Source organism: Lethenteron reissneri, chromosome 25 (genome assembly GCF_015708825.2).
Source record: "Lethenteron reissneri isolate LAM-NWPU_2019-01 chromosome 25, ASM1570882v1, whole genome shotgun sequence".
Lineage (NCBI taxonomy): Eukaryota > Metazoa > Chordata > Hyperoartia > Petromyzontiformes > Petromyzontidae > Lethenteron > Lethenteron reissneri.
This window is the reverse complement of record NC_083803.1, coordinates 16,545,353-16,569,091: the sequence shown is the minus strand read 5'-3', so window position 1 is coordinate 16,569,091 and position 23,739 is coordinate 16,545,353. Positions and strand designations below refer to the sequence as shown.

General features: G+C 51.5%; 1 protein-coding gene across 6 annotated transcripts in view; it reads left to right on the top strand.

The window, feature by feature from the left end:
• The window catches only part of TARBP1 (TAR (HIV-1) RNA binding protein 1), a 62,703-nt gene that overhangs the window by 3,462 nt on the left and 35,502 nt on the right, over window positions 1–23,739 (top strand). For 5 of the 6 annotated variants that reach the window (XM_061559526.1, XM_061559527.1, XM_061559525.1 and 2 more), the window contains 19 exons: window positions 168–265; window positions 394–463; window positions 1,091–1,245; window positions 1,995–2,047; window positions 2,786–2,883; window positions 3,408–3,543; window positions 3,769–3,865; window positions 4,432–4,521; window positions 5,012–5,156; window positions 5,545–5,647; window positions 6,115–6,305; window positions 7,027–7,121; window positions 7,695–7,850; window positions 8,128–8,321; window positions 11,862–12,081; window positions 12,484–12,732; window positions 13,737–13,969; window positions 14,574–14,648; window positions 17,052–17,172. In XM_061559526.1, coding sequence (XP_061415510.1) covers window positions 168–265; window positions 394–463; window positions 1,091–1,245; window positions 1,995–2,047; window positions 2,786–2,883; window positions 3,408–3,543; window positions 3,769–3,865; window positions 4,432–4,521; window positions 5,012–5,156; window positions 5,545–5,647; window positions 6,115–6,305; window positions 7,027–7,121; window positions 7,695–7,850; window positions 8,128–8,321; window positions 11,862–12,081; window positions 12,484–12,732; window positions 13,737–13,969; window positions 14,574–14,648; window positions 17,052–17,172 — 2,579 coding nt within the window. The remainder of the gene's footprint in view (window positions 1–167; window positions 266–393; window positions 464–1,090; window positions 1,246–1,994; window positions 2,048–2,785; window positions 2,884–3,407; window positions 3,544–3,768; window positions 3,866–4,431; window positions 4,522–5,011; window positions 5,157–5,544; window positions 5,648–6,114; window positions 6,306–7,026; window positions 7,122–7,694; window positions 7,851–8,127; window positions 8,322–11,861; window positions 12,082–12,483; window positions 12,733–13,736; window positions 13,970–14,573; window positions 14,649–17,051; window positions 17,173–23,739) is intronic. The other variant, XM_061559528.1, reaches the window with a different exon arrangement.

The window sequence follows — 23,739 nt, the reverse complement described above, 5'->3', positions numbered from 1 at the left end:
TTATTTTCTGTCCGTTTGTACAGCATCCATTCACTTCAACATAACACGAGCTTATCGTTTGCATGTCTTTTGCACGTCTTTTGCACAGGTCGTAAATGATAATTGTTGTAAACGCACGATCCCACGCGTACATTGTACATGCTGCTGCGCCTCTGCTGCTGTGGCAGGTGTTCCCGTGTTCTGGTGGTCGGCGGAGGCCGCGCCGGCCCTGCTTCCCGTGTGGGAGAGCTACATTCTCGTCTTGGAGACGCTGGAAGAGAACCAGGTGAGGGGCGGGGGGCGAGGTCGCACGGCGCTCGCGCCTGCTGAGATTGAAGCTGCCGTGGCTCGGTGTGACGCCGGATGGCGGTTTGCCGGATCCTCGCGACTCATGCTTTTTTTATTTTTGCGCAGCTCCACGTGGTGAAGCCGGTGCTGCCACGACTGCGCGCGCTGGTGGAGGCGACGGTGGCGCCTGGAGCAGGTGACCGTTGCAGCATGAGACACGGGGCACGGGTGGTCATCCATCACGTGATCCGTGACACAGGGCTGTGTAAATCAATCATGGATTATCTCTCATGTCTAATGAGAGATGTCATTGTTTGCATGACAGCTCTCATTAGACAAGTAACTATTCACTTGAGTGCGATTGTATGAATTGTCAGGATTTGGGTCACTGATTTATTCCAGAATGTTTTTCTATTGTCTTATTTTGAATATTCTTTCCCATTTGCTCTCTCATTTGCAGAGTTTTGTTTGCCCTATTAGCCTGAATGTTCAACATGTGATGCAGCACGCCATTGCCAGACTTCTCGTCTGCAGCTGTAAATTAGACCACATTCCCACTGATTTTGTACAGTGTTTTGACATGCATGTAGACGCTATATAAGTCCTAATTGTAATTGTGTTAAAATGTACATATATTTTGCATGACGTTCCAAGAATTAACTTCTTACACGTACACTTTCATCCTGAACGTAAGAATCAATGGACGTACAGTTAACGTGCTCCTCCCTTAATAAGGACGCAGAAGGTGCATTTCATCGGTGTGGTAATCCCTGTATGGATGGTGATGATGATGATGATGTTGTGAACGGTGTTTGGTGCAAAGGGCGACCGCGAGCGGCGCTCGCATCGTCGTGGCTGTGCGTGGCGCTGGGCCGCGTGTTCGACAGCGAGAACAAGATGGTGCTGCGTGAGGGCGTCAAGCTGTGTCTCTCGCTGGACGTGACGCGACGACCCTCCCTGGGGCAGCCGTTTCTAGAGGTGCCGCCCCCCCCCCCCCCGCCTGGCCGCCCCATCACATTGTAGCGTCTTAACCCTGCATCTTGAGGATCGCGATACGTATGTATGTATTTGAACGTGTTTTCGCACCGTACGTGTGCATTGCAGTGCACCGTACGTAGTCAACCGTGCTAATCGGAGGTGCGGGGGAAGGACAACAAACTAAACACAAGAAGCAATTAGAAAGAAATGAGTTTTCAATCTGGCTTCCTAATATCGGAAGAGCATTCCAGATGGCCGCAGAAGCGCATCTGAAAGCATGCGATGCGATGACCGTATTTGTGTGTGCGAGACCGTGCGCTGTGTTGTCATATTTCCACGCACCTGCCTTCGCTGTACGTGGTCGACCAGTGTGTGTTAATTAGTTTAGTATATTGGTTTTCCTGTAAAGTGCATTGCAGTGCACTTCCATAAAAGAGACTTTGTTATTTTACTGGTGTGGAGAAGTGGCACAGTGATTTGCGCATTGCACTATGAACCCGAGTTCGATTTCTGGCTTCTGCTAACATCAGTGATGAGTGATATCAGAGCCAGTTCTCAGCCACTTTCAGTGTGGTGAAGAGACCATTGTGGTGAAGTATGATCAAGAACCCTTCATGACTGATACAGTGACAAAGGGATACAATTAGAAGTGGTGTATTTGTTATATTTTCTCCTTTTTTTCAGAAGATATTTTCTTTGTGTGTGGTGAAAAATGTTCGCATGAGGTACATTTTCCTGTTTTCTTGCAGTTTATTTGTGGCCCACTCATGGACGCTCTCTTGGACATCAACCTGTACCAGAGGTAGGCATCTGTCTTTTACGTGACACTGCAGTATAGTTCATAGCTGTGACCAAGCTTAAAAATTCTTGCGAGTGAAAGCAACAATAATTCCCTTAACGTGAGTATTATCCTCTTTGTTTTAGCCCGTCCGTATGGTTCGTTGCCACGGTGGTCTTGAGCCCTGTCTTGCGAGAAGTGTGAGCAATGAGCAGCAAATAGAGTGCAGCGGTGTTGCTGCTCCCGTTGCCGTGCTGGGTGTTGAGGAGAGCATCGGCGAGGTTGGCGGTCGGCTCGCGTGTCCCGGGTTCTAATCCATGCAGCCGCCTGCGATTAAAGACGCGTTTCTCAAAATTACAGCTCCGAGAAGTAAAAATATCGGTCAGTTTGCGATGCGACAAATTTTACTCTCAGTGGCAGAGTGGGTGGGAAAATGCTGCCCCCTTCAGTGTGAAGCAGGAGCCATTTTTAAGGGATCTCAGAGGAAGCTCTGTGATATCCGCTTCCATGGGCCATTCTCCAGAAGGAAGCGTTGCACTTTTTGTCTCACGACGCCAAGGACACAATCGGGATGACATTGTAAAAAAAAATAAGAGCAAGATCATTGGCAAAGACCCACGAGCTACTGCCGGAGAAACTTGCGTGGTCTGCAAAAGGTGGTGGGTGGCGTATGTACATCTGTATGTTGAACTTCTTTCACACCGTACGTAGCCCATTGTGCTAATCGGAGTGTGACTCGTCTGGTGCCCTTCTGTGTTCCAGATGTGCGGGGCAGCCCATCGGATCGTGTCCGGCCATCGGCTGTCTCCTGGAGACGTTTCTCCCTTCTTGTGCTGCTGCTTTGCCTGTCCAGAGGAGAGGTATGGCGAGTTGTATTGGTCTTGCACTAATGTTCGTATTTATTGGCTAGCGATAGGAGATTCACGACACCCACGATTTGGCACTTGTCCCATGATGGGAGATGCACTGGAATACGGGGGATCTTTTAAGTTGACCGACAGGGGAACAGAGTGCTTGTGTTAAATGAAAGTTGATATATTACAGTTTGCTTAAATATCCCATATCTCATCAAGTTTGGAGTCAGCTTTAGAAAATTGTTAGAAAAAAGCACGACTCAAAAACAAATCTGGATTTTTCCAACGAATACACAGTTCAATAACGTGGGTTTATTTTATTTCAACACTTCTTTTAAATTTTAGTTTTGTACAGTATCTTAACTTACATGGCTCGTCGCGGGCAACATGAATTACCCTGTGAAACGCTTCCGGGTGATCTTGCACGAGGGACGCTTCGTAGGAATTACTTCATCGTTATTGCCGCTTAGGTCACAGGCAACAGGATTGTCTAACGGGAGTCGGCCGCCGCTGATTGCTGCGCTTTCCAGGCGCGTTCCTGCTGCAGGCGCTGAGCGGGATCGTGCACCGCCACTGGAGCACCGTGCCCCTCCTCTTCCTGTCACGGGCCCTGGCCGCCGTCCCAGCGTGCCCCGCGTGGGGGCCCGAGGGCCTTCTCGTGCTCAGGTGAGGCCTGGCAACCGAGGCGCGATTTGCGGACGCTGCCGTCTTGTGATGGGTCTAGCGCACTGGACTTGTGTGTAAGCATTCGCCGCTGGGGAGACCAAGGCGGCCAGGCGTGGTGTTTGCTACCCGTCCGCTCGTGTGCCATGCCGGCCTTCGTAGGTGCTCGCCAACAGCATTTGCCCCCACGGTCTGTTTAGGCTATACGGAGGATCTTTGTCTTTGTAGGGAGGTGGTGCGCTGCGTTCTGACGACGCAGCAGGTGCTCCTGCGGGGCGCCGCTCAGTGCTTCCTGCTGCAGGCGGCCGTGCGCCTCACCGACTCGGTAATGCCCGCCACAAGTGACAAATATCGCACGGGAAAATGTATCTTAAACTAGCCGCCTGTGCCCACATCGTCCGCTGTGCGCCCGATCTTGTCACGTCGCGGGAGCTCAGCAGGGCTGAGCTCGGCCGGCGCTTGGTTGGGTGCTCACCGTGCGCAGACAGGTTGCCATCGGGGTTCCTGGGGCTCATCCAGGAGGGGGGTTAAGTCTTGTGGGATATTTGATATTTCCTTTGCAAGGGGTGATTTACACGAGGAGAAATCAACGCAAGAACCTATAGAAAACTGCCATCTCCTTGCCACCTTGTAACATCCCCTGTGAAGCATGTGTTGGATGGACACAGAGCTCGAACCGTGAACCTCTGCAATAAACGGCCAACCCACGATAACCACTCGGCCACGTGACCGCCGAAGTGCTAGGCCGCAGGTGTCGACCACCAAACCTGTTTAAAGAAATGCGTGCGATATGTGAAATGCGGTTTTGCATAAAATGTTTCTGTGTTACTGTTGCGCTGATGCGTTTGTGCCCGGTTGACGCGCTACGCGGTGACGTGCTGCCCGGTGAAGAGTCGCGTGAGCCTGGGCGATGTCCTGGCGCTGCTGGCGTGCGTTCGTGAGGACGAGGCCCTGGGCCGGGGCACCACCCTCTGGGCTCAGGTGGGGGCCCTCCTGGAGTGGCCGTTTTTGGCTGCCGAATCCTTCTTGCTGAGAGGCGTTGCGGTACAGCGGAGGCCTTCATCTCAGGGCTCATAAGCCACATGTGTGCCGGGAATGGTCTTGGGGTGGGCCGACCAGCTATGGTCCTTCGAGAGATATGGCTCGCCATGACATAGAGAGATACAGATGAGTGAGGCGACAGATTCCTGTATGAATCACCCACGGTGGAATGGTAGGATTTTAAAAACATGTCCTCCAAGATTGGCAGCATCATTATCATCGTCACTATCCTTCACAACTAGCACTAATTATCACCATCATTTTACCATGAGCATGAATCATCATCACCGTCATTCACCACCACCATTAATCATCATCATTAACCATCAGCACTAATCATCACCATCATTCATCATCAGCTACATCCGTGATTATCCCCGCTGGGTGTACACCTGGAGGTGTGACGTGCGTGCCCCCCCCACCCCCCCAGGTGTGCGAGTGGCTGCGTGTGAACGACTCGGAGTTCGCGCCCTGTGACGTGGTGGGTGCCGCCCCTCCCGCAGCTTCAGCGACCGCTCTGAACCGGTTCACGCTTCACTCCATCGGAACCTTCCTCAAAGTGCCGGCAGATGAAGGTAAACATTGAACCTAAATGCTCCCGAAAGCAAACCAAAGCAACGTAATCAGGTTTTGATTGCTGGCAAGGAAAATAAAAAATTCCGGTCCAGATGCCATCATTAGCAACAACTTTGACACGATCCTTGGGGTGTCACAGCCACGTCTCATCTTGCCGCTGATCCCGGTTGTGGCCAAGCTCGCGCTGAGAGTCGCGACCGCGCTCTCGACAAAGGGGGTTCTGCTAAAGTGACAGCATGAACAATGAGTGACCGCTCGTTAGACGCACAATTCATTGCGTGTGTGGTGTGGAGCTGGAGAGAGGAGGATGGGTGTTGGCTGGTGAACCCCGAGACAAGTTGTGCGTTTGGCAACCGTGCCGTGCGCCCCATTCCTCCGTGCCACCAGCAGGGGGCGAGGGGGCGCTGCTGCCCGACCCGCAGGAGTCGCACCGCGTGGCGCTCACGATCCTGCTCACTGCTGACGTGGATGCCGGCGCTCCGCCTCGCAGGTGAGGCCCCCGTCGCTTCAAACGGGCAGGGAAGGCGCATTGAGGGGCGTTGCCGAAGAGGGATTCAATGGCTCACTGGACTTGCAATCCAGAGGTCATCGACGTGAGTCGACCTCCCCACGCGGCAGTTGAGACGATGGGGGCACCTTCCTCGGCCCTCCCTACCGCCTCGGTCCACCGAGCAGCGTGGATGGGTACACCACGATCGAGCGGCAGGTCGCGTGCGGTGGAGTAAAGTGTGGGTGCTCCCAGCTCTTCCAAGACGTTTGAATAGTGTGGATGAATACCCTTCAGAGGCGATGTCTAGAGCTCCCTCTAGTGGAAGCCCTTCTGCCAGCAGTGGAGTGAGTGAGTAATTGCAGGACTGTACCTCTACCTTTTTTTTTCTATAGGAAAGCAATATTTCAACATGAGCTTCACTCTAGCAGCCGGTCACTATCAACGTTTTTGTGCGCTGGCTGTTCCAGCGATTGCTCTCGGCCTGGCGAGGCTGAGCCGCTGGCTGAGTTCCTGGCGCCCCTCACGGACACGCTGCGACGGCTGGGCTCGCACGCCTACCTGCCCCGGGCCAAGGCCGACCGCGCTCTGCTGCTGCTGTTGGCGCTGCTGCGGAAGACTGAACCCAGGGGCGGAGCGGAGCATGCTGGGAATGGAACAGGCAAGGTTTATCCATTGGTCTCTCCAAACAAATACAAAGATCCCCCGTGTCGCCTTAACAGACTTTTGGGGCAAGCGCTGTTAGCGAGCACCTATGAAGGCCGGCACGGCACACGAGGGGGTGAGTGGCCAGCACCACTCCCAGCCGCCTTTATCTCCTCAGTGGCTATTGCACCAGGTACAAATTTTGAGGCCGGGTCGACCTAGGGGAGGCCCAGGACCGGTTCAGATTATCGTCACTGGTGTTGGCTGTGAGCGGGAATCAAACTCTGGTGCCTAGTCACCGCTCCGCCATTGGTCTCTTCTCCACCAGAGGGTGCAGCGCCCCGTTAAAGAGGCCGGCTTGCGTGGCAGTCGTGTTCTAATCTTTAGTGGGTTGTGACTAATTTAATCCATTTATTGAAACCTGCACAGTTGGCACTGCGGTGTTTTTACACATTTGTGCATGGGTATGCTGTGTTGGTGCTGCTTGCATTCGAGCGGTGGTGTTTGTGTTTGATTGTTGAGCATGCTGTGTCGTGTAGCTTTGGTGCGGGATTATTTTTACCGTGCTCACGTTTGTTAGCATTGTGCTCGTGTTCTCGGTACGATGCGCGTGGCCCAGTGGGTATCAGCACAGTCCTCCTCTTCGTCACAAATGCTTGAGCGAATGCGTGCACGTTTGTTTATATATGGGCATCCTTGCATGTGTGTGCTTACATGTGTGGGTGTGTGTGCTGCAGACACGGTGCGCTCCGTGCTGCGTGATGCGGCGCAGGCCTGCGCCGAGGGCTTGTTGCAGTACCTGCTGCGGCAGCTCACCTACGAGACGGAGCAGGTACAGGGGGCCATGGAAAGATGTCAGTTCCTGGGTTCGGCTCCTTGTAAGAGACTTGCATGTTGAACTTCTTTCGCATCGTACGTAGCCGTGGTGGTGGTCGTAGGGACTTGGGTGGTTGTGATTGAAATGCGCGATTTCAAATAAGCCATCAGTCAATGACAACAGCCGCAAATATTAGCAATCTCTTTTGAACATATTATGCACTTCCATTGTAATAAATTATTGTACCCATGGTGGCGAGGTGTTAACTACCTTGCCGGGTATACAGGAGGTCGTGGGTTCGATCCCGACCCTGACGCCTGCTGTATATTTGGAGTTTGCGTGTTCTCCCTGTAGTCACTTGGATTTGTCTCCAGGTCTTCCGGTTTTTCCCCCCACTTAAATTCTGGCCAGGTCACTTCTGAAAAAGAGATATATAGCTCATTGGGCCTTACCTGGTAAAATAAAATAGTTTTTGGGCTGTATGAATTATGGATGTGAAGATTTGCTCCCGCGCCCCATCCCCGCCGCCTGTGCCCACGCTCATTACCGCGGCCGCCGGTACCCGCCCCTCGCCCCACCGCCGCGCAGGAGCGTGACCTTGAGCGCGCTGACCTCCACCTGGACGTGCTCACGGCCCTCGTGCGGGTCCTCGGCGAGGGCCCTCCGGGGGTGGCGCCGTTCCTCGTCGACTTCATCTCTCGCCTCGTCCGCGCCTCGCTCGAAACCTTGCAGGGACGCCCTGAGGTGAGGGCCTTTTTGGAAGCATTGAACTTTTCCCCTTTGCAGTGTTTCTCTTTATTGAACGTTGAAATGTCAGGGAATGACGATTGGTAAACTTCGGCACTTTGGGCAAGCGGCCTCTCGCTTCTCCTCGGTTGACCCTGCCCGCTGGGTTCTCCCTGAGCTAGAGAACCTCGTCGGTGGAGGAGGCCGGTGAACTGGCCACATCAATTCGACCCTTGCCGTCGAGACTCGGGAATAAGGAAGGGCGCTCACCATTTGGTCGCGCCTCTCTGTGCAGGAGGCGCAGACCGCCCCCCAACTTCTCCAGCGAGCGGTGGCCGCGGCGTCCCTGGCGTGGACGTGCGGCGTAGTCGCCGCGACCCCTGACCTCCGGCGGGGCTGCCGTGCCGCTCTGGAGGCCGCGGCGCGCCACATGACCTCCGCGCCCCTCAACCAAACGTTGGCGCGGCCCACAGGCACGCTCGCCGCACGGTACGTCCGCCCCGTCACGTTGCTTCCGGAGGTAAAGGTGCAGCCCCTGTATGTGCTTGCTCGTGCTGCTGCTGGGAGAAGGGCCTCCGTTACAAGGAGCTCGAGAGGGCCCCTCTCAAGGATATTTTTGGCCTCCCCTTCCACACTGGCCAGACGTCTTGTAAGAGGTGTGAGAAGCCACATTCACAACGATACACGGAACTGCCGTTCCCCTAACTATGGTGTACCTATTCATGGGTGGACACAAGCTGAGGGATTTAAGAAACATGCCCATTTCTTTTACTGCCGTGCCGGGAGATAGAGCCGGCGACCTCTGGGTTGCAAGTCCAGCGTGCTCATGCAAAGTGCGCACGATTGCAGCCCCGTGGCCTTAAGTGGTCCAAGCAGAGGGCAGCCTGGTCGACAACAACAACAACACCGTGGACATGATTCGTCGTGTGGAGAAATCATTGTTTACGTGAGGCTGCTAGGGAATTAGCCAGGAAGGGGCTCAAAGGAGACCTGGCATAGGCGGGGTCGCTTTGGGTGGCGAGCGCCTGGGTTTTGTGCTGAAGGACTCGCCTAGAGCAGATGGTGTGGGTGCAAAGAGGCTGGAGATAAAGTCCCAAGCTGCCGTTGTCAGTGTTGTCAATAATGTGTTTATGCCGTGAATGCCAAGGTTATAATTAAAGCGTGATTGAAATCTAATCAACACTGATACTAAGGTTGCTTTTCCATTGTACTATTCAGTCGGGAGCAGTGGCGAATGGTTATCACTCTGCTATGAACCGACTGACCTGAATTCAATTCCCAGACACGGCTAACACCAGCGGCGAGTGATGTCAGAACCGGTTCTGGGCTCCTCTGACCAGCGTGGTGAAGTATGGTCAAACAACAACTCGTGGCTGACGAGGCATGGGCAGACGGGGGCTGGGGTAGGTCTTCATCCAGCAATGGATTTACAAAGAGCTTTATATTATTGTGGTTTCGTACGGCTTCTCGCTGTGGTGCGGATGTGATGCGTGGTTCCAGGTTTACGGATGGGTGCACAGGGACATTAGCTTGGCACCGTTTCTCTTGGAGGCAGGGGGCCCTTTAACCACAAAGTGCTCATCCTAGAGGGTCTCACTCCCTTTTTGGAAAAGGAGGGGGTTTTTTTCGCCATTAAATTTCACTTTTGGCAGTAGAATAAAAAAAACACTGGCTGTTGGTGTCCAATGTTTGCGTGATGAACACTTTTCTTGCCAGCGTGGGAATCACGATTGAAAGCTTTAAATCTGGCGATGTTTTCCCCTCTGTCGCTGTCAGCATGTGTTCTCAACTCACTGACAGCGTTGCTCGTTACGCACAATGGGATTAATTTGCTCGCCGTAAGTGTCGTGCAGTTTCCTTTGCCTCAGATAAATAATTTATTGCAGATTGTGTTTTATTATGATGGAAGCTCCTTACTACAAATTATACAGTGATATTATTTACTGGATAATTTTCTACTTGGTCTTTATTTTAATTTTTACGCAGGAAAGCCTCGCTGAGAATTAAAACTCTTCTTCGTGGGGGGGTGGGGGCGGGTTCCTGCAAAAATTGTGCGGTAAGGGGCGATGTTACTTGCTGGAATGTCAATTGAGTAATTTTTTTTCAGCATTGGAATATTTGGCTGTGGCGGAAATTGGAGAATTCGGTGGATACCCACCCCGAACAGGGGTAGAGCATACAAGCTGCGCACAGAGGCGCCTCAGGTGGCACGAGTGTTACCACTTCGCTTGCCGCACTTCGAACCCTGGATTCCCGTTTGTGCCATCATTGGCCAATATTGAGAGTTTTCGCGACATAATATCACTACACGATAACAAGTATTATTTATATCTCCTTGACATCTCTTAAACCCGTGGGCTGCATTAACACAACATTGGTACCTGGTATGAACAGGCTATTGCCTTGGTTGTGAACTGCCGGGTAGGCATCAGGCTTGGTTATTGTAAATCTTTCGCACTGTGCACAGTGCTGCCAAAGATCGAGAGCTCGTGTTGGGCACAACAATGCGTGCTCGCACAAAGAAGGCTACAAGTCTCCAATGAGTCGCTGCCCACTCCTGCATGGCAGTTGTTTGACTATACTTCACCTGGTTCCAATATCACTCGCGGCTGATGTTAGTTATGCATGGTTGGGTATCAAACTCAGATCGTAGCCTCATGTATATACGGATTCTAAGCACGAAACGATACTTTCACACCTTCGTCAATAACGATGCCCTTAAAGGAACAATTCCCTGTATATATAATAGGTGATTTTTGAGCAGTGAAGGTCTCTGCTTTAAAAACAAACAAAATGTTAGTGTAGATGATGTTGGGTTGTGTTCTTTGCGCACCACTGCTGATGTGGAACACACAATTCTTTTGTTTGAGTCGAAAAGGGAGAGCCTTATTGTAAAATCCGACGGACGTTGTGACATTCCAGTGTCTCATGCACCATTGACCTTTTGGCCGACAGACGCAGCTTATGAATATAGATTAGTCGTGGTCGGCTCAACATGAATGAAGGATTATTTGTTTTTGTCAGTGTGTGCAAATTTACTTTAGCTACAAGGTGTTGAATATTAGTTTTAATTATTGTAATGAAGCCTCAGGAAAAGGTTATTCCACTCCCTTTTACCGGCATGCTTTGTCATGAGATGCAGGTTAAGTTAGTCGACTGAAGTTAAACACACATACAGATAATACTGCCGTGTTTGCTCACTGATGTGGCCATGGTGGCGCACGCCTGTGAAGGCAACGGTTGGTGGATCGCGCAGATTTGTGAAACTCCCAAGTCCACCGGACTGCCTGTAGCTTCGTTAACCTTTCCGTGCGGACCATTGTTGCAAGTATTCCCGTTTCCCTCCCACGTGGAAAACATTTCCTCAAAAGGAATCGTCCAAAAAGAGTTTTGAGACTTTGCTGGGTAATTGTTCAGGGTCTATAAATTCCCAACAATTGAGGTTGATTTCCTTGGTTCATCGTTTACCGGCTCGTCAATGTTTTTCGAGCATTTTCTGTCTTTCCGTTTTCCACGATGTTATTCGCTCCGTTAGCATAAGTGTAGCGTATCATTTGTAGATTGTCATCTATTCATACATGCATGTTTCGATATATATTATGCATGTAAGAATTGAGTTTAATCCATGAATCGGTTCACTTTTGCATGTGTATTAAATATATTAATAAAATTCTTATTTTTTTTCGCATTGACCTTGCTGTCATTTGCGGATACAACGACGCCGCTCCACTACTCGTGTGTCTACGCGATGACCCCTACGAAATTGACGCCAGCGTCTTCAAAAGCGGCATTGACTCGGCTTGTTGGAGGAAACGTCGTCTGCAATTTTGCCGAGCCTGCGCTGTCCTTGCGCGCTCAATTTTCGCGATAATTGTGTCATTGTGCCCAATTCAGTTTTATGATGGCGTTAACAATATAAAGTCTTCGGGCTTTGAGACGCGGGCCTCTGTTATAAATTGCGTTATATATACGATATAACGCAACTCAGCGTGGCGCTTACGCGTTTCTTTCTGCCCACGCCTGCCCTAGGCCTGAAGACGGCGGCGCCGGCGGGCGTGGCTGGGGCCGCGTGGCCGCCCGTTTCATCGGCGATCAGTGGCGGTGCCACTACCACACGCTGAGTGGCCGAGAGGACCCGGCGAGGACCACGCTGATGCCGCTGCTGCGCGGCTGCCTGGAGGCGCTGGCGCTGCTGCCCGCGGACAGCGCGCTCGCCGTGCTGCGCTGCCTGCAGCCGTTGCTGCCCCGGGTGAGTCGTGGGGTCGGGCGGTGGACGCCAGATCCTCGCGTCAAAGGAGCGCGGGTGCGCTGCCCGTCTCCGCTGACGTTCCCGAGACCGGTGATGGAAATTCCACGTTTCTCATTGGAGAGCCGCGGCAAAACAACTCTTGACCTCGCACAGAATGGTACTCATTTTATCGATCCGGCAGGGATGATTGGCTTGAAATCAACAGTAGCTGTCTGTGGATGGATTGTTCCCTGGCAGTATCAATTCATTTTTTACATCATGATCTCGTACCTCTAGTTGGCAGCAGAATTTGCTTGAACCAGCTACATGAAGCATACACTCATCGAAAATAATCGATTCTTATACAATTCCGTGCGTGAGTCGTGAGCGTAATAATCAATCTTAACCGACGAATCGTGCCAGATGTGCGACGACAGGGAGGGCGGCGACGACGTCGAGGGGGCGACGGAGGAGGAGGCGAGCGAGGCCCGGTTGGGCCTGTGCGAGCAAGCCCTGCAGCTCGCCTGGAAGACGGTGCGCGACCTCGGCAACGACCCGCAGGCGTTCTGGCCGGCGCTCGGCGCCTTCGTGCGAGCGGCGTTCGCTCGGCGGCTGTTGGCTCTCCGCGTCGACGACCCCGTCGCAGGGCGGCTCGCTGGCGCCCTGGCCCAGGTGAGCGGCACAGCCACCACGCGGGCGCCCGGGAGCCGGCGCAGGCTCAATCGCTCGTTACTCTTTGAAGGAAGAAAAATGTCATTCTCTTCTTTCGTAACCCGCCACGTTTATTGATCGAGTTTGATCATGCGTGAGCTTCGGTTCGGACTCAATTTCCCATGCGAATCTTATTCGTGTGGACCACAGTCATGTGTTGGCGGAAAGAAAGCTTTTCCACCGATATCAAGCATTAGTTGTGGTATCTTTTGATGGGGCGGGGGGGGGGTTTCGATCCAAAGAATTGACATGAACGCCTTTCGTCTGATACACGAGTCGTGCCCATTGTTTCGCTTCACACCGTTGGATATTGAGGTTAGCGTTGATATAAATGCTCAGCGGAAACGTGCGCCACTTTTGTGCGTGGAGCCTCGTGGTGTGGTGTTTGGGGGGTGGGGGAGGGGCACGATGGGAGCAGGTGGAGCGGGGGGGGCGTGTCGTGTCGCCGTGCTTGTGGATGCAGCTCGGCCTCGGGCGGCGGCGTCGTGACTTCTTCCGCATTGACTTTGAAACGGGATAAAAATAAATTCAATTTAGGTCGCCTTAGTCACGGCGTAACTTGATGATACGCCCACCGCACAACAGAAACATGCCTGAATGCTGCGTTTAATGGATGTCCTCGCCACCTCAATTGAATGGGATCTTGTCTGCCGTTATGAAGAGACGGCGTGACGCTTAAAAAGGAAACAACCTTCAGTCGTTCTCCTTGACCTCGTTCTCGTAGCTTGGCACAAACTCGCTCGCAAGTGCCCGCTGGAGTAACCGCGGAGCTCTTCAAGTGTTGTCGTGCGAGCATTGTGGGTAATGTACGTATGTTGAACTTGTTTCGTACCGTACGTAGCCAACCGTGCTCATCGGAGGTGTGGGGAATGTGCTGTCGGTGCCGAACCGTGCATCCGCGTCGCGCGTTAAATACAAATCGCGGGATGTACGCTCATCAGAAACGTGACAAAACGTGTGTGCAGCTGTCGGGCGAGCTCGTGAGGATGGCCGAGACCAAGCTGGGTGTCTTCAACGTCCTCGTCACGCACTGCTGCCAAACATGGCTGCCGCCCTACGGAGGACCCCCCGAGGGAGGCGAGGAGGCATCCTCCGTGGAGGATGCCTCCGTGGAGGATGCCTGCTCCAGCGCGCTCAACCACGTGACCTTGCTGGCAGAGGCCGTTCTTTTTGGGCCTGTCTTCAGGAAAGAGCAGCGGTAAGGGCATCGGTGTGCAGGGTGACCAAGAAAATTAAACTAACCGCTACCTTATTAACACCGTTGACAGCAGTGGAAATTGGGTGGGGATCCGAGCAAAAGCTCAAATTATGAAACCAACCAAGTGAGACAAGCCAGACCAATACGTGAGCCTGGTTTACCGTGTTGTGAAGTCGCCGTTGCGATTGACGAGTTGGCGGATCAGCATTTAAAGCCTGTGGAGTGCTCGGATTTGTTTATTCGATCGGCTGTGGCAAGACGGAGTGTCACAGCAGCATTAAGTGGCACCTCTGCCAGCGTGCGCGCAGCACCCAATGTTTTTTCTGTGTCATGCTTGTCCTGTCATCATCATCATCATCGTCGTTGGTCAAATATAATCGGTCCCCTGCTGGATGAAGGCTTTCCCAATCCATCATGGAGCAATCCGTCGAGCGCCCGAGCTGATTTCATCACTGGGGAGACAAAGGCGGCCGGGCGTGGTGTTGGCCACCCACTCCCTAGTGTGCCGTGCCGACCTTAATAGGTGCTCGCTAACAGCACTTGCCCCAACAGTCTGTTAGGGCTAAACGGGGCATCTTTGTCTTCGTCTCGTGCGTGAGTGCAGGGTGTTGAACGACGCAAACTCCTTCGTGGAGAAACTGGGCGAGGGCTGCGCCGCCAACGCCGTCGTGGCGTGCAGGTCGGTGCCCGCGTGCGGCCGCTCCCCTCGCGAAATACAAGACGATCCATCTGCAGATATCCCACTCAATTCTGTTGGGCCCTCTTGACTTTCTCCTACTGCAAAGAGGAGTGATTGGATATGGTAAAAGCGATGGCACCGCGTCGCCTGACTTTTCCCCACTGAATGTTTTCTTGCGGGGTTATTGGTCAATGACTGCCTGCATCTACACCCCAAAAAACCTCGAGATGTCACTGGCTGTGGTGGACAAAGTGCATGCTGGGAGAGTGTTAGAACATTCAATAAGCTACATTGAGCTCGATGGGAGGTATGTAGAGGCTTGAGATAGAAATGTTTTTTTTCTATAATTTATCGTATTATATTAGTGGGGTATCATCGAGCCGGTACCGCTGACTTCCTTGGGCTTGAGCGCAGGTGGCAGCAGGAAAGGTGTGCGTCCAATCTTGCCAGGTCTCAGAAGGTATGCCACACTAGAGCCTGGATCAGCCTTTGTCAAGATGATCACCGGGCACCCAACAGCAATGTTGTCATACTGCGTTGGCACTGGTGCACATGCGCACATATAAAAACTCAACACGTTCGTGTTATTGACGACTGTGTTGAGGTTTTGCATAAAACAGGTATGGGCTTCTGCGGCGTGGAAGAGTAGGCCAAATATTCTTCAGAACGGCTCTCTAAGAGCGCCCGCTCATGGAGTCCCTATCGCCAGCAGCGGCGTGACCGATAGACAGCAAGGGCTGCCCCGGCCGCAGGGCGCCGCGTAGCTCCGATGTTCCTCCGAAGGGCTACATTCCCGGAACACTTCACCCCCCGTGCCCGGCGTCCACAGGCAGTGGGTTGCACGCGCGGAGCGGTGCGCGCCGCCCTGTGCCTTCCGCACACGTCTCCGCGAATGTCAAGTGGCTTGTCGCTCGGCGCTCTCCCCATCTCGGCGTAGCGCTCGCTCCCACGGAGGTGACGCGCGCTCACGGGAGTGGCTTGTTTTTGCGCGGTGAATTAATTTCTCTCCGGAGAAGTAACCTCAAGGGCCCCGAGTGAGGAGGCACTTGGCCGGGGTCTCCGTGAAAGGCCGGACGATGACTTGGAGGTGACCTGTTTTTGTGTGCGGCCTGTCTCAAGCACTCGCGGTAAAATGCAAATATTCTACAGCTTCTTATTTTCGTCCTTTAATTGTGGGAGTGAGTGACACTGACCTGTAAGGAATGCAATTACATTCTCCCTGTGTATGTGTGAAGGAGCAAAAAAAGAAATCCGTGAAAATCTGTAAACATTTCCATCAAATTGTATTTTGTTTAAAATATAACACGGTACGGCCAACTTACAAGACAAACGTGCGCATAATGTCGTTTTCAGTCACAGTGTGCTCACAAGGTATAAAATGCGACGAACATGTAATATCTAATTAGGAATGGGCGTAAGCTTAGCTTGCGGTTGGACCCCATTGACATGCAACATTTGTCTTGCCGTGGTTATTTTGCACTCTTGCACAGCAATGGGATTTTTTTATGCATTTATGAAAGGTGGGACAGATCAAGTAAGTTCACGTTTGCATTCTCTGCAACAAGTGGTGAACGTGCTTCTGCTAGGCCGCGTCACAATTCAGATATCAGTAGCGAGTGATATCTGACTCGGTCCTAGGCCCAGCCTCGGCCTTACATGTGCACTGTGTAAACATCAGAGTATGTTGTGTGGGTTGGCTCGGCCCAAGAATGTGTTTATGGCACAGTGTGTATACGTCAGAACTGGGTAGACAAAGGTGGCTGGGCGTGGTGGTGGCCACACCACCCTCTCATGCTGCAGCAGCCTCAGTAGATGTTTGCGAACAACACTTATTTTATATTCTTGGTTCTTTCGGTAAAGTCACGTAGAAGGGAAGTAATAAAATAATATAAATATAAAAAGTAGATATTTTTATTTATTTTATTATTTCCCTTCTACGTGACTTTACTGAAAGAACCAAGAATATGAATCCCTGCAGTCACGAAAGCTTTAAATCAAAATGTAACACTTATTTTGTTTTGTATCCGAACTTTGTTTTGCATCCGCACATATTTGTTGATGTGTCCATGCTCATATGAGGACCAGTGGCAACGTTGTTAGTGCACTGCGCTGTGCACTCAGTGACTTGAGTTCGATTTCCAACTACAGCTAACACAAGTGAAAATCGGTATCAGAATTTGTCCTGGGCCACCCCTAGGTTTACTCAGTTTTAAATAATTCCCGGTGCGGTGCATAAGCATCATCGCTGGGTTAGAAAAAGGCCGCCACGCGGGCGTTAGCCACACCACCCCTCGTACGCCGCGCAGGGCTTGATTGGTGCTCGCTAACAGCACTTGCCCCAGTAGTCTATATGGCTAAATTTGGAATCTTTGTCTTTTGCGCATGCTCATTCATAATGCCCAGCGAGAGCAAGGATGATTACATGGTTCGAGTGACGGCCCTGGGCTTCCTGCACAGCCTGAACCCAGCCAACCCAACACAGGCAAAGCTCAGCCGCGCCGTGCTGCTCGCACTGCTGGAGAAGGTAGCACACCACCTCCACGTCACCTCCACGATCACAATCTCACCACCTCCTCCACCACACCACCTCTGTAGTCACACCACCTTCACGACCACAACACCTCCACGACCAGACCACCTCCGCATCCACACCACATTCACATCACCTCCACGTCTACATCACCTCCGCGTTCACAACCTAAGCACCTCCATCACACCACCTCTGCAACAACACCACCTCCACGACCACACCACCTCCACGACCACACCACCTCCACGACCACACCACCTCCACGACCACACCACCTCCACGACCACACCACCTCCACGACCACACCACCTCCACGACCACACCACCTCCACGACGACACGTGCTCACTGTTTTTGATATCCTTCATGAACTGGCCCCTGTCTACCTCTCGCTCTCCCATCTCATTCTGCTCCCCTCCCTCCCCATGCTCTCTCCTACATCTCACTCTACTTATAGTTGCATTTAAACGCCATATAAATCCAAAGGTTATTGTGATTGTATAATAATCCTATCAGGCTTCATGACACAGTCAGACGTTACTTACGACGGTCCATTGGAACCCAGCTGCAAATCACTTTATTTTGATTTGGATAAAATCAATCTTTCAAGTGATGGTCACCAGCTGGAGCGAAGACGCGAATGTCACTCTCGGTGCCGTCCGCGAGGCCGCAGCTGCCGAACGCCGCTGGCCGCGGGCCGGCGTCGCGAGCCCTTCACGCTCGTTCTCCCCGCTAACCCCATTTTGATCGCCGTCATTGACAGTAACGGCCGTAATTTTCCGCTGGTTGTTTTTGTGCCGCACGCACAAAGCAGCTTTGCTTGATTTGCAGCCCCACCACCTGGTGGTGTTTTTAAAATTTATTTCACCCCCCCCCCCCCCCCGCACGCGCCGTGCACGTGGCGCGAGTGGCTCTTGATGTTTTATTTAGTTTTTTGGGTTTCTGTTCGCTGCGCTTCTCCGCGCTCACAGGCTTCCCAGTGGACGGGGGAGGGGGGGCGAGCGGGGGGGGCGAGCGAGGCAGCTCGCGTGTGAGAATCCGGGCCGTTTCAACCGGGCCGGCCCGGCTTCGGCAAAGTGGCTCGTGCACTTATGCAGCAATAAAGTGCCCGGGCGTGGCTGTAAAATGCGAGCGGAGAGCGCGCGCAGAGCGAGAGGAGCGCGAGCGTCAGCCTTGGCCCGGCGATGGCGGTCGTTCACGCTGACTTGCTAAGGGGGCGCTTATTGCGATCGGTAAAAATTTATGGCCCTGACGTTTGAACTGTGGCTTGAAAATTACAAAATAGGGCCCAATTTATTTTATTTTCCAGATGGTGGTTATCTGATTCTTTTTATATATTTATTCATGCACACCGGGAACGCGGTGTCTACAGAGGGGCGGGGGGCCTTGGTTTTGGCCGGGTTCAGCAATGACCTGTGAAATCCGTTGCCTAACATTTTCAGTTTATCCTTCACTGCGTTGGAACAAGGGGGACGCGGATTTGAGATTGTTCAGTGTACAAAGTAAATTGAATGGTATCACATATAACACGGCTTTTGTGTTTAGTTTGCAAATCTCGTATATGTTTGTATGGATCCATTTATTTCTAATCTTCATATGTACATTAATGATACATTTTTTTTTGACATGTACTCACTCAGTCTTTCAGATCTATAAATATAGCGCGCCTTATACATTGTAAAACCCAATGCTGAGTACAAAGTTCAGTTTTATAATTTGGCCGTAATAGTCATCAATAGTAGGATCGATTGGTCAATCGTTACCTACGTATTGTTCACCCAAGGATCGATCGGTGGATCATTACGTACGTATTGTTCACCCAAGGATCGATCGGTAAATCATTACGTACGTATTGTTTACCCAAGGTTCGATCGGTAGATTGTTACGTACGTATTGTTCACCCAAGGATCGATCGGTAAATTGTTACGTACGTATTGTTCAGCCGGCGTTACTTCTACACGTCATCAGGGATCCTCCGATCACGACGTGGTGATCGTGATGCATCCGGCGCGTGATTTAACAATCGTCCGTGCGCTCGCTCACAAACAATGTCGTGTGTCTGTCACCAAGTAATTCTCCCAAATGGAGAAATTACATTGAATCACGTCGACGTAAGTCAATCCAAAATATGTTTTCAAAGCTGTTCCATAGCCTGATGCTGCTGCTTAAAAAACATAAATGACAACGACTGTGCTCGCTGAGCCTGGATGAGCGCTAACCCTCCCAGATTGCTCGCTGGTTTATTTCACAAATTGCCCACATTCCCCGGAATCTCTCCACCGACTCCCAATCCAGCCGCACATCAACGACGAGATCGCCCTCCCCGTCTCACGAGGTCCTACGTGGACTCGCCCCTTCCAACCTCTCTCCCTTCTCTTTCACTCCGGACTCTCCGCCACAATGGCCTCTCAATCGTGGTCGGCCTTCTCCGTTGATGTCCCAAAGCCTGGAGTTCTCTCACTGTGAACAAGCACGTGGCCCAGCCGATCGCTTTGTTCGAGTCCAGGCTTGTAGGTATGTTGAAGTTTTTTCGCACTGTACGTAGCCAACCGCGCGAACCGGAGGTGCTTCAGACCTTTTTCTTCTCATCTGCCCCGGTGTCTTGTTCAGTACAGAAGTGCTTTTTATTGCATCCTCCTCTGCCTCACTTCTCCCTTCAACCATACAAAAAATCTCTTCCCCCGTGATGCCATAACCCGCATATACGTTTATTTTATTACATACTTTATAACGTGTGGCTCCAATTGGACATTTAGTACATTTACAATGTGTTCTCTTCTTGTCTAAAGGGGGATTTGAGTGAAAACGGTGACATCTGTGCGAGGGTTATCATCCCATTGCTCCCGCGGTTCCGGTTCTCCGGGCCAGGTGTGGTAGTCCCGCGCGGCTCAGAGGGCCATGCGTTCATTACGCGCACTCTATTTAACACGAGCAAACACAAAGAGGCCTCATTTAGCCTCATTGACTGTTTGGCCAAGTTGCTGTTAGCGGAGGGTCTGTAAAGGCCGGCTCGGTACACGTGGGGGGTGGTGATGCCAGAATCGCGAATGACCGGCCAGTTTTGTCTTTCCCACCACTGAAATGAGCCTGCCGCAGCAGGTACTCGTTGTCGGGTGAGTACGCCTGTGGGTATCCCGGACTCCATTCACACGCCACCGCTTGCTGGTGGTGTCTGTGGCAGGAATGTAACTCAGAATGCCCCGGTATTGGTGCAGTGCAGGTTGAATGAATTTTGTTTGGTTTTTAAAACAATTCATTTTATATTCACTCCTGGACAGTGGCCTCCAATATCACAATTTCTTAAGGTCCTGCGATGCCACAATCCATCTTAGTCGTGCACATCTCCTCACTGGCCGTTCTCTCCGCCGTGTTCTATCCATTGGCTGCCATTCCCATTTAAAAAGCGGTATGGAAAAAATAGGTTTTCCAAATTAGCGTTGAACTTATTTAACATGTTTGATTTAACGACACGTTACAATTCACGAATGAACAATCATTGCCCGTGTGCAGCCTGCTTCTGGCATAGTGGAGTATAATAATTGGGTTGATGCTGAGTTTCACTTTTAAAAGTAAGGTGACAAATTTGCATTTGTATTTAGTTTTGTTTAAACAAATATGATCTCAGATGTCCTCTTCTGCCGTCACCTCGATAGAGCCTCATTAACCACGCTTGGGATGTGCATGCTAATAATACTCTGAAAAAAATGTTCTCGTGTGTCAAACAGAAGTGTTTAATTCTCACTGCTAAAATAACCCAAGTTAAGTAAAAAAAAAGCCCGATTTAATGTGGTTGGAAATGTACTCATTTGTCCAGGAGGGCCGCAACTGAGTCGGATGACTTTTGTTTAGGAGGAGGGTCCTGCCACATTGGGTTTTTACTTTAAGATGTTTTCAGTCGTTAATGATGAGTTGTGGTTATTACACAAGCGGGAGGAAACCAGAGCACCCGGAGTAAACCCACGCACGCAAGGGGGGCAACACTCAATCCCCGTACAGATGGAAACAGATGGGGATTAGTCCACTTGCTGTACTGCCTTCTGGCAAACCCAGAGTAAGGCACTTCCTCGACGCTCACAGGAAAGGGGGAGTCTCATTACAGGTAGAGAGACCATCGTCTCGCTACAATTGAGAGGCCAGTTTAATGACGGGCGTCGGTCTGGATTTGAATCTCGGGTCACGCTGGGGTCACCTGGTGTCAGCTGGCCACTGGTGTCACCTGGTGTCACCTGGCCACTGGTGTCACCTCGTGTCACCTGGTGTCAGCTGGCCATTCGTGTCACCTTACCTGGCCACTCGTGTCACCTGGTGTCACCTGGTGTCACCTGGTGTCACCTGGCCACTGGTGTCACTTCGTGTCACCTGGTGTCACCTGGTGTCACCTCGTGTCACCTCGTGTCACTTGGTGTCAGCTGGCCATTCGTGTCACCTGACCTGGTCACTCGTGTCACCTGGTGTCACCTGGTGTCACCTGGCCACTGATGTCACCTCGTGTCACCTGGTGTCACTTGGTGTCACCTGGCCACTGGTGTCACCTGCTCACTGGTGTCACCTTACCTGACCACTTGTGTCACCTGGCTACTGGTGTCACCTGCGCGTATTTAGCGCCCCAACCATTCCTGACGCCTTGCCCCATCCTCTTCAGTGGATCATCTCCATAGAATAACAAACGCATCGTCGTTTTAATGTCATTTGTATAATTTGTTTCTGGCCTCCTTAGAATAATTCTGTTTTTATTTATACATCAGTGTGGTGGCATTCTGCGATGTTATTTTTCAGTGTTCGCACGTTGTCGGGCGACACAACCACTGTAGTGTACTCTGGTGCCTTCAAGTTTAATTTATTTTTACCTTCGCGCAATTAATCAGCTTTCTGTCCGCAGTCCTTGTGGCTGCATCGCCCACAGACGCTCTGGGTTCAGGGGTTAATTGTCTGCATCTGAATTCCCTCCCACGGCTCCTCATCGCCACCCTGCATCGCAGACCCCCACACAAAGCCTTCATATGTATGGTAATCAGTCGGCAAGCTGAAAAACCACTCCCTCTTCTTTAGGAGTGAATTCATAACCCTATCGGAGTCTGCATTTGTGCATCGTACAGCAGTTTTACAAGGTTTGCTTTTACATTTGCGGAATTGACGTCACACCCTCATTTCATGGCAATTGTGCCATCGCTGAATTTTCATCCTGGAAAAAAAAAATTCTTCCACTTTTTTTCCCATATGTTTTAAGTAACAAAAAAAACTGCGTTTTTGTTTATCTGAAAGATAAAGGACTTTTCGACAGAGCAGACAATCGATGAAATACAATAACAGAGTCGAGCAAAAAGGGTTAAATAATTTATTACAAAGCGTGGATATGGAGATGATGGGACTGATTACCCTTATCGACAAATAGTTAAGCTCGGTGCTCGCATAAAAGCGTCACCGGCACACGTCCCGGGGTTAATGATTGTCACGCATGTTTCGTGTTAAATTACGGAGCACGCCGCGTGCACGCTTTCACCGTGGTCGCCAGAGAGAAGGTCTGCACGAGGGAGCGGCGTGCCTGCTTTTTCCGTCATCGGAAATCGCGCGCGGTGTGTTAGTTGACGAGAGCCTCACTCGACTCGCGCTGGCGTTAGAGCTGTGCACAGGAAGGGTGCGGTTTGAATCCCTGTCCATCGGTGTCCCACAAACTGTGTTTCCCAAGAGGCTATTGCAGCCCCGTGGGCTCCTGCAAGCTTATACGGTAGTAAAAAATACTTTGGTATTCTCCGGGTTCGCTGGCTTTCCCCCACGTGCCAAACACTCGGTGATGGAAGTGGCCAAACATCCCAAAGCAGGGCTTCTTTGGAAAATAGTCTTGAGATTGAGTATTTTAAAGGTAAATAAATGCCATTATTATCATTTTCATTATGCTCTATGAATTTGAATGCATACCAGTTGCATTTCCGGCTTCTATCAAAGAGCAGCCCCTGTTTTTCGTCATCGCGGTTCGCCCCACAGATAACAATGGCATATCTATCCTTGGCATGGACCAACCCTGAAATCGAGCCACCGACCTTGCCACTGCGTCCATTCAGAGCGTATCGAATGAGTCCTCGATATTCTCCCACTCACCCCGCATTAGGCGCTTTGTTAAATACCCAGCAGTACATTCCCACCGGCCCTGCTACAGAGAGTGCAATTCGTCGCTGGGGTTTTTTTTTGCGTGCACTCAGACCATCAACTGACTACGCTTGAGGTTTAATCACGCACGGCTGCTCGGATTCTATGCCAGGGTCTAAGCGGTGTCAGCTCGTTTGAGCACAGGGACAATTGTCCTTTTTTTCCCCCCTCCCTCTACGTGCTAGACCTGAGCTTGAATGCGTGCCCTCAGTGGTGGCCGGCATCTTAATCCAACCGAGGCGTCGCCCCCGTGAGTCACGCGGCCACCCCTACTTATGCAGGATTCTTCATGGTTAACCGGGCTCACACGTCCTCTGTGGCTGTCTACGTGACCGCACGGTGATAATACCTGCCCCACCCCCCACCCTGGGGGATCGCGGAGCAGCCGTGTTTAATTAAAAATAAATAAAGCTACCAC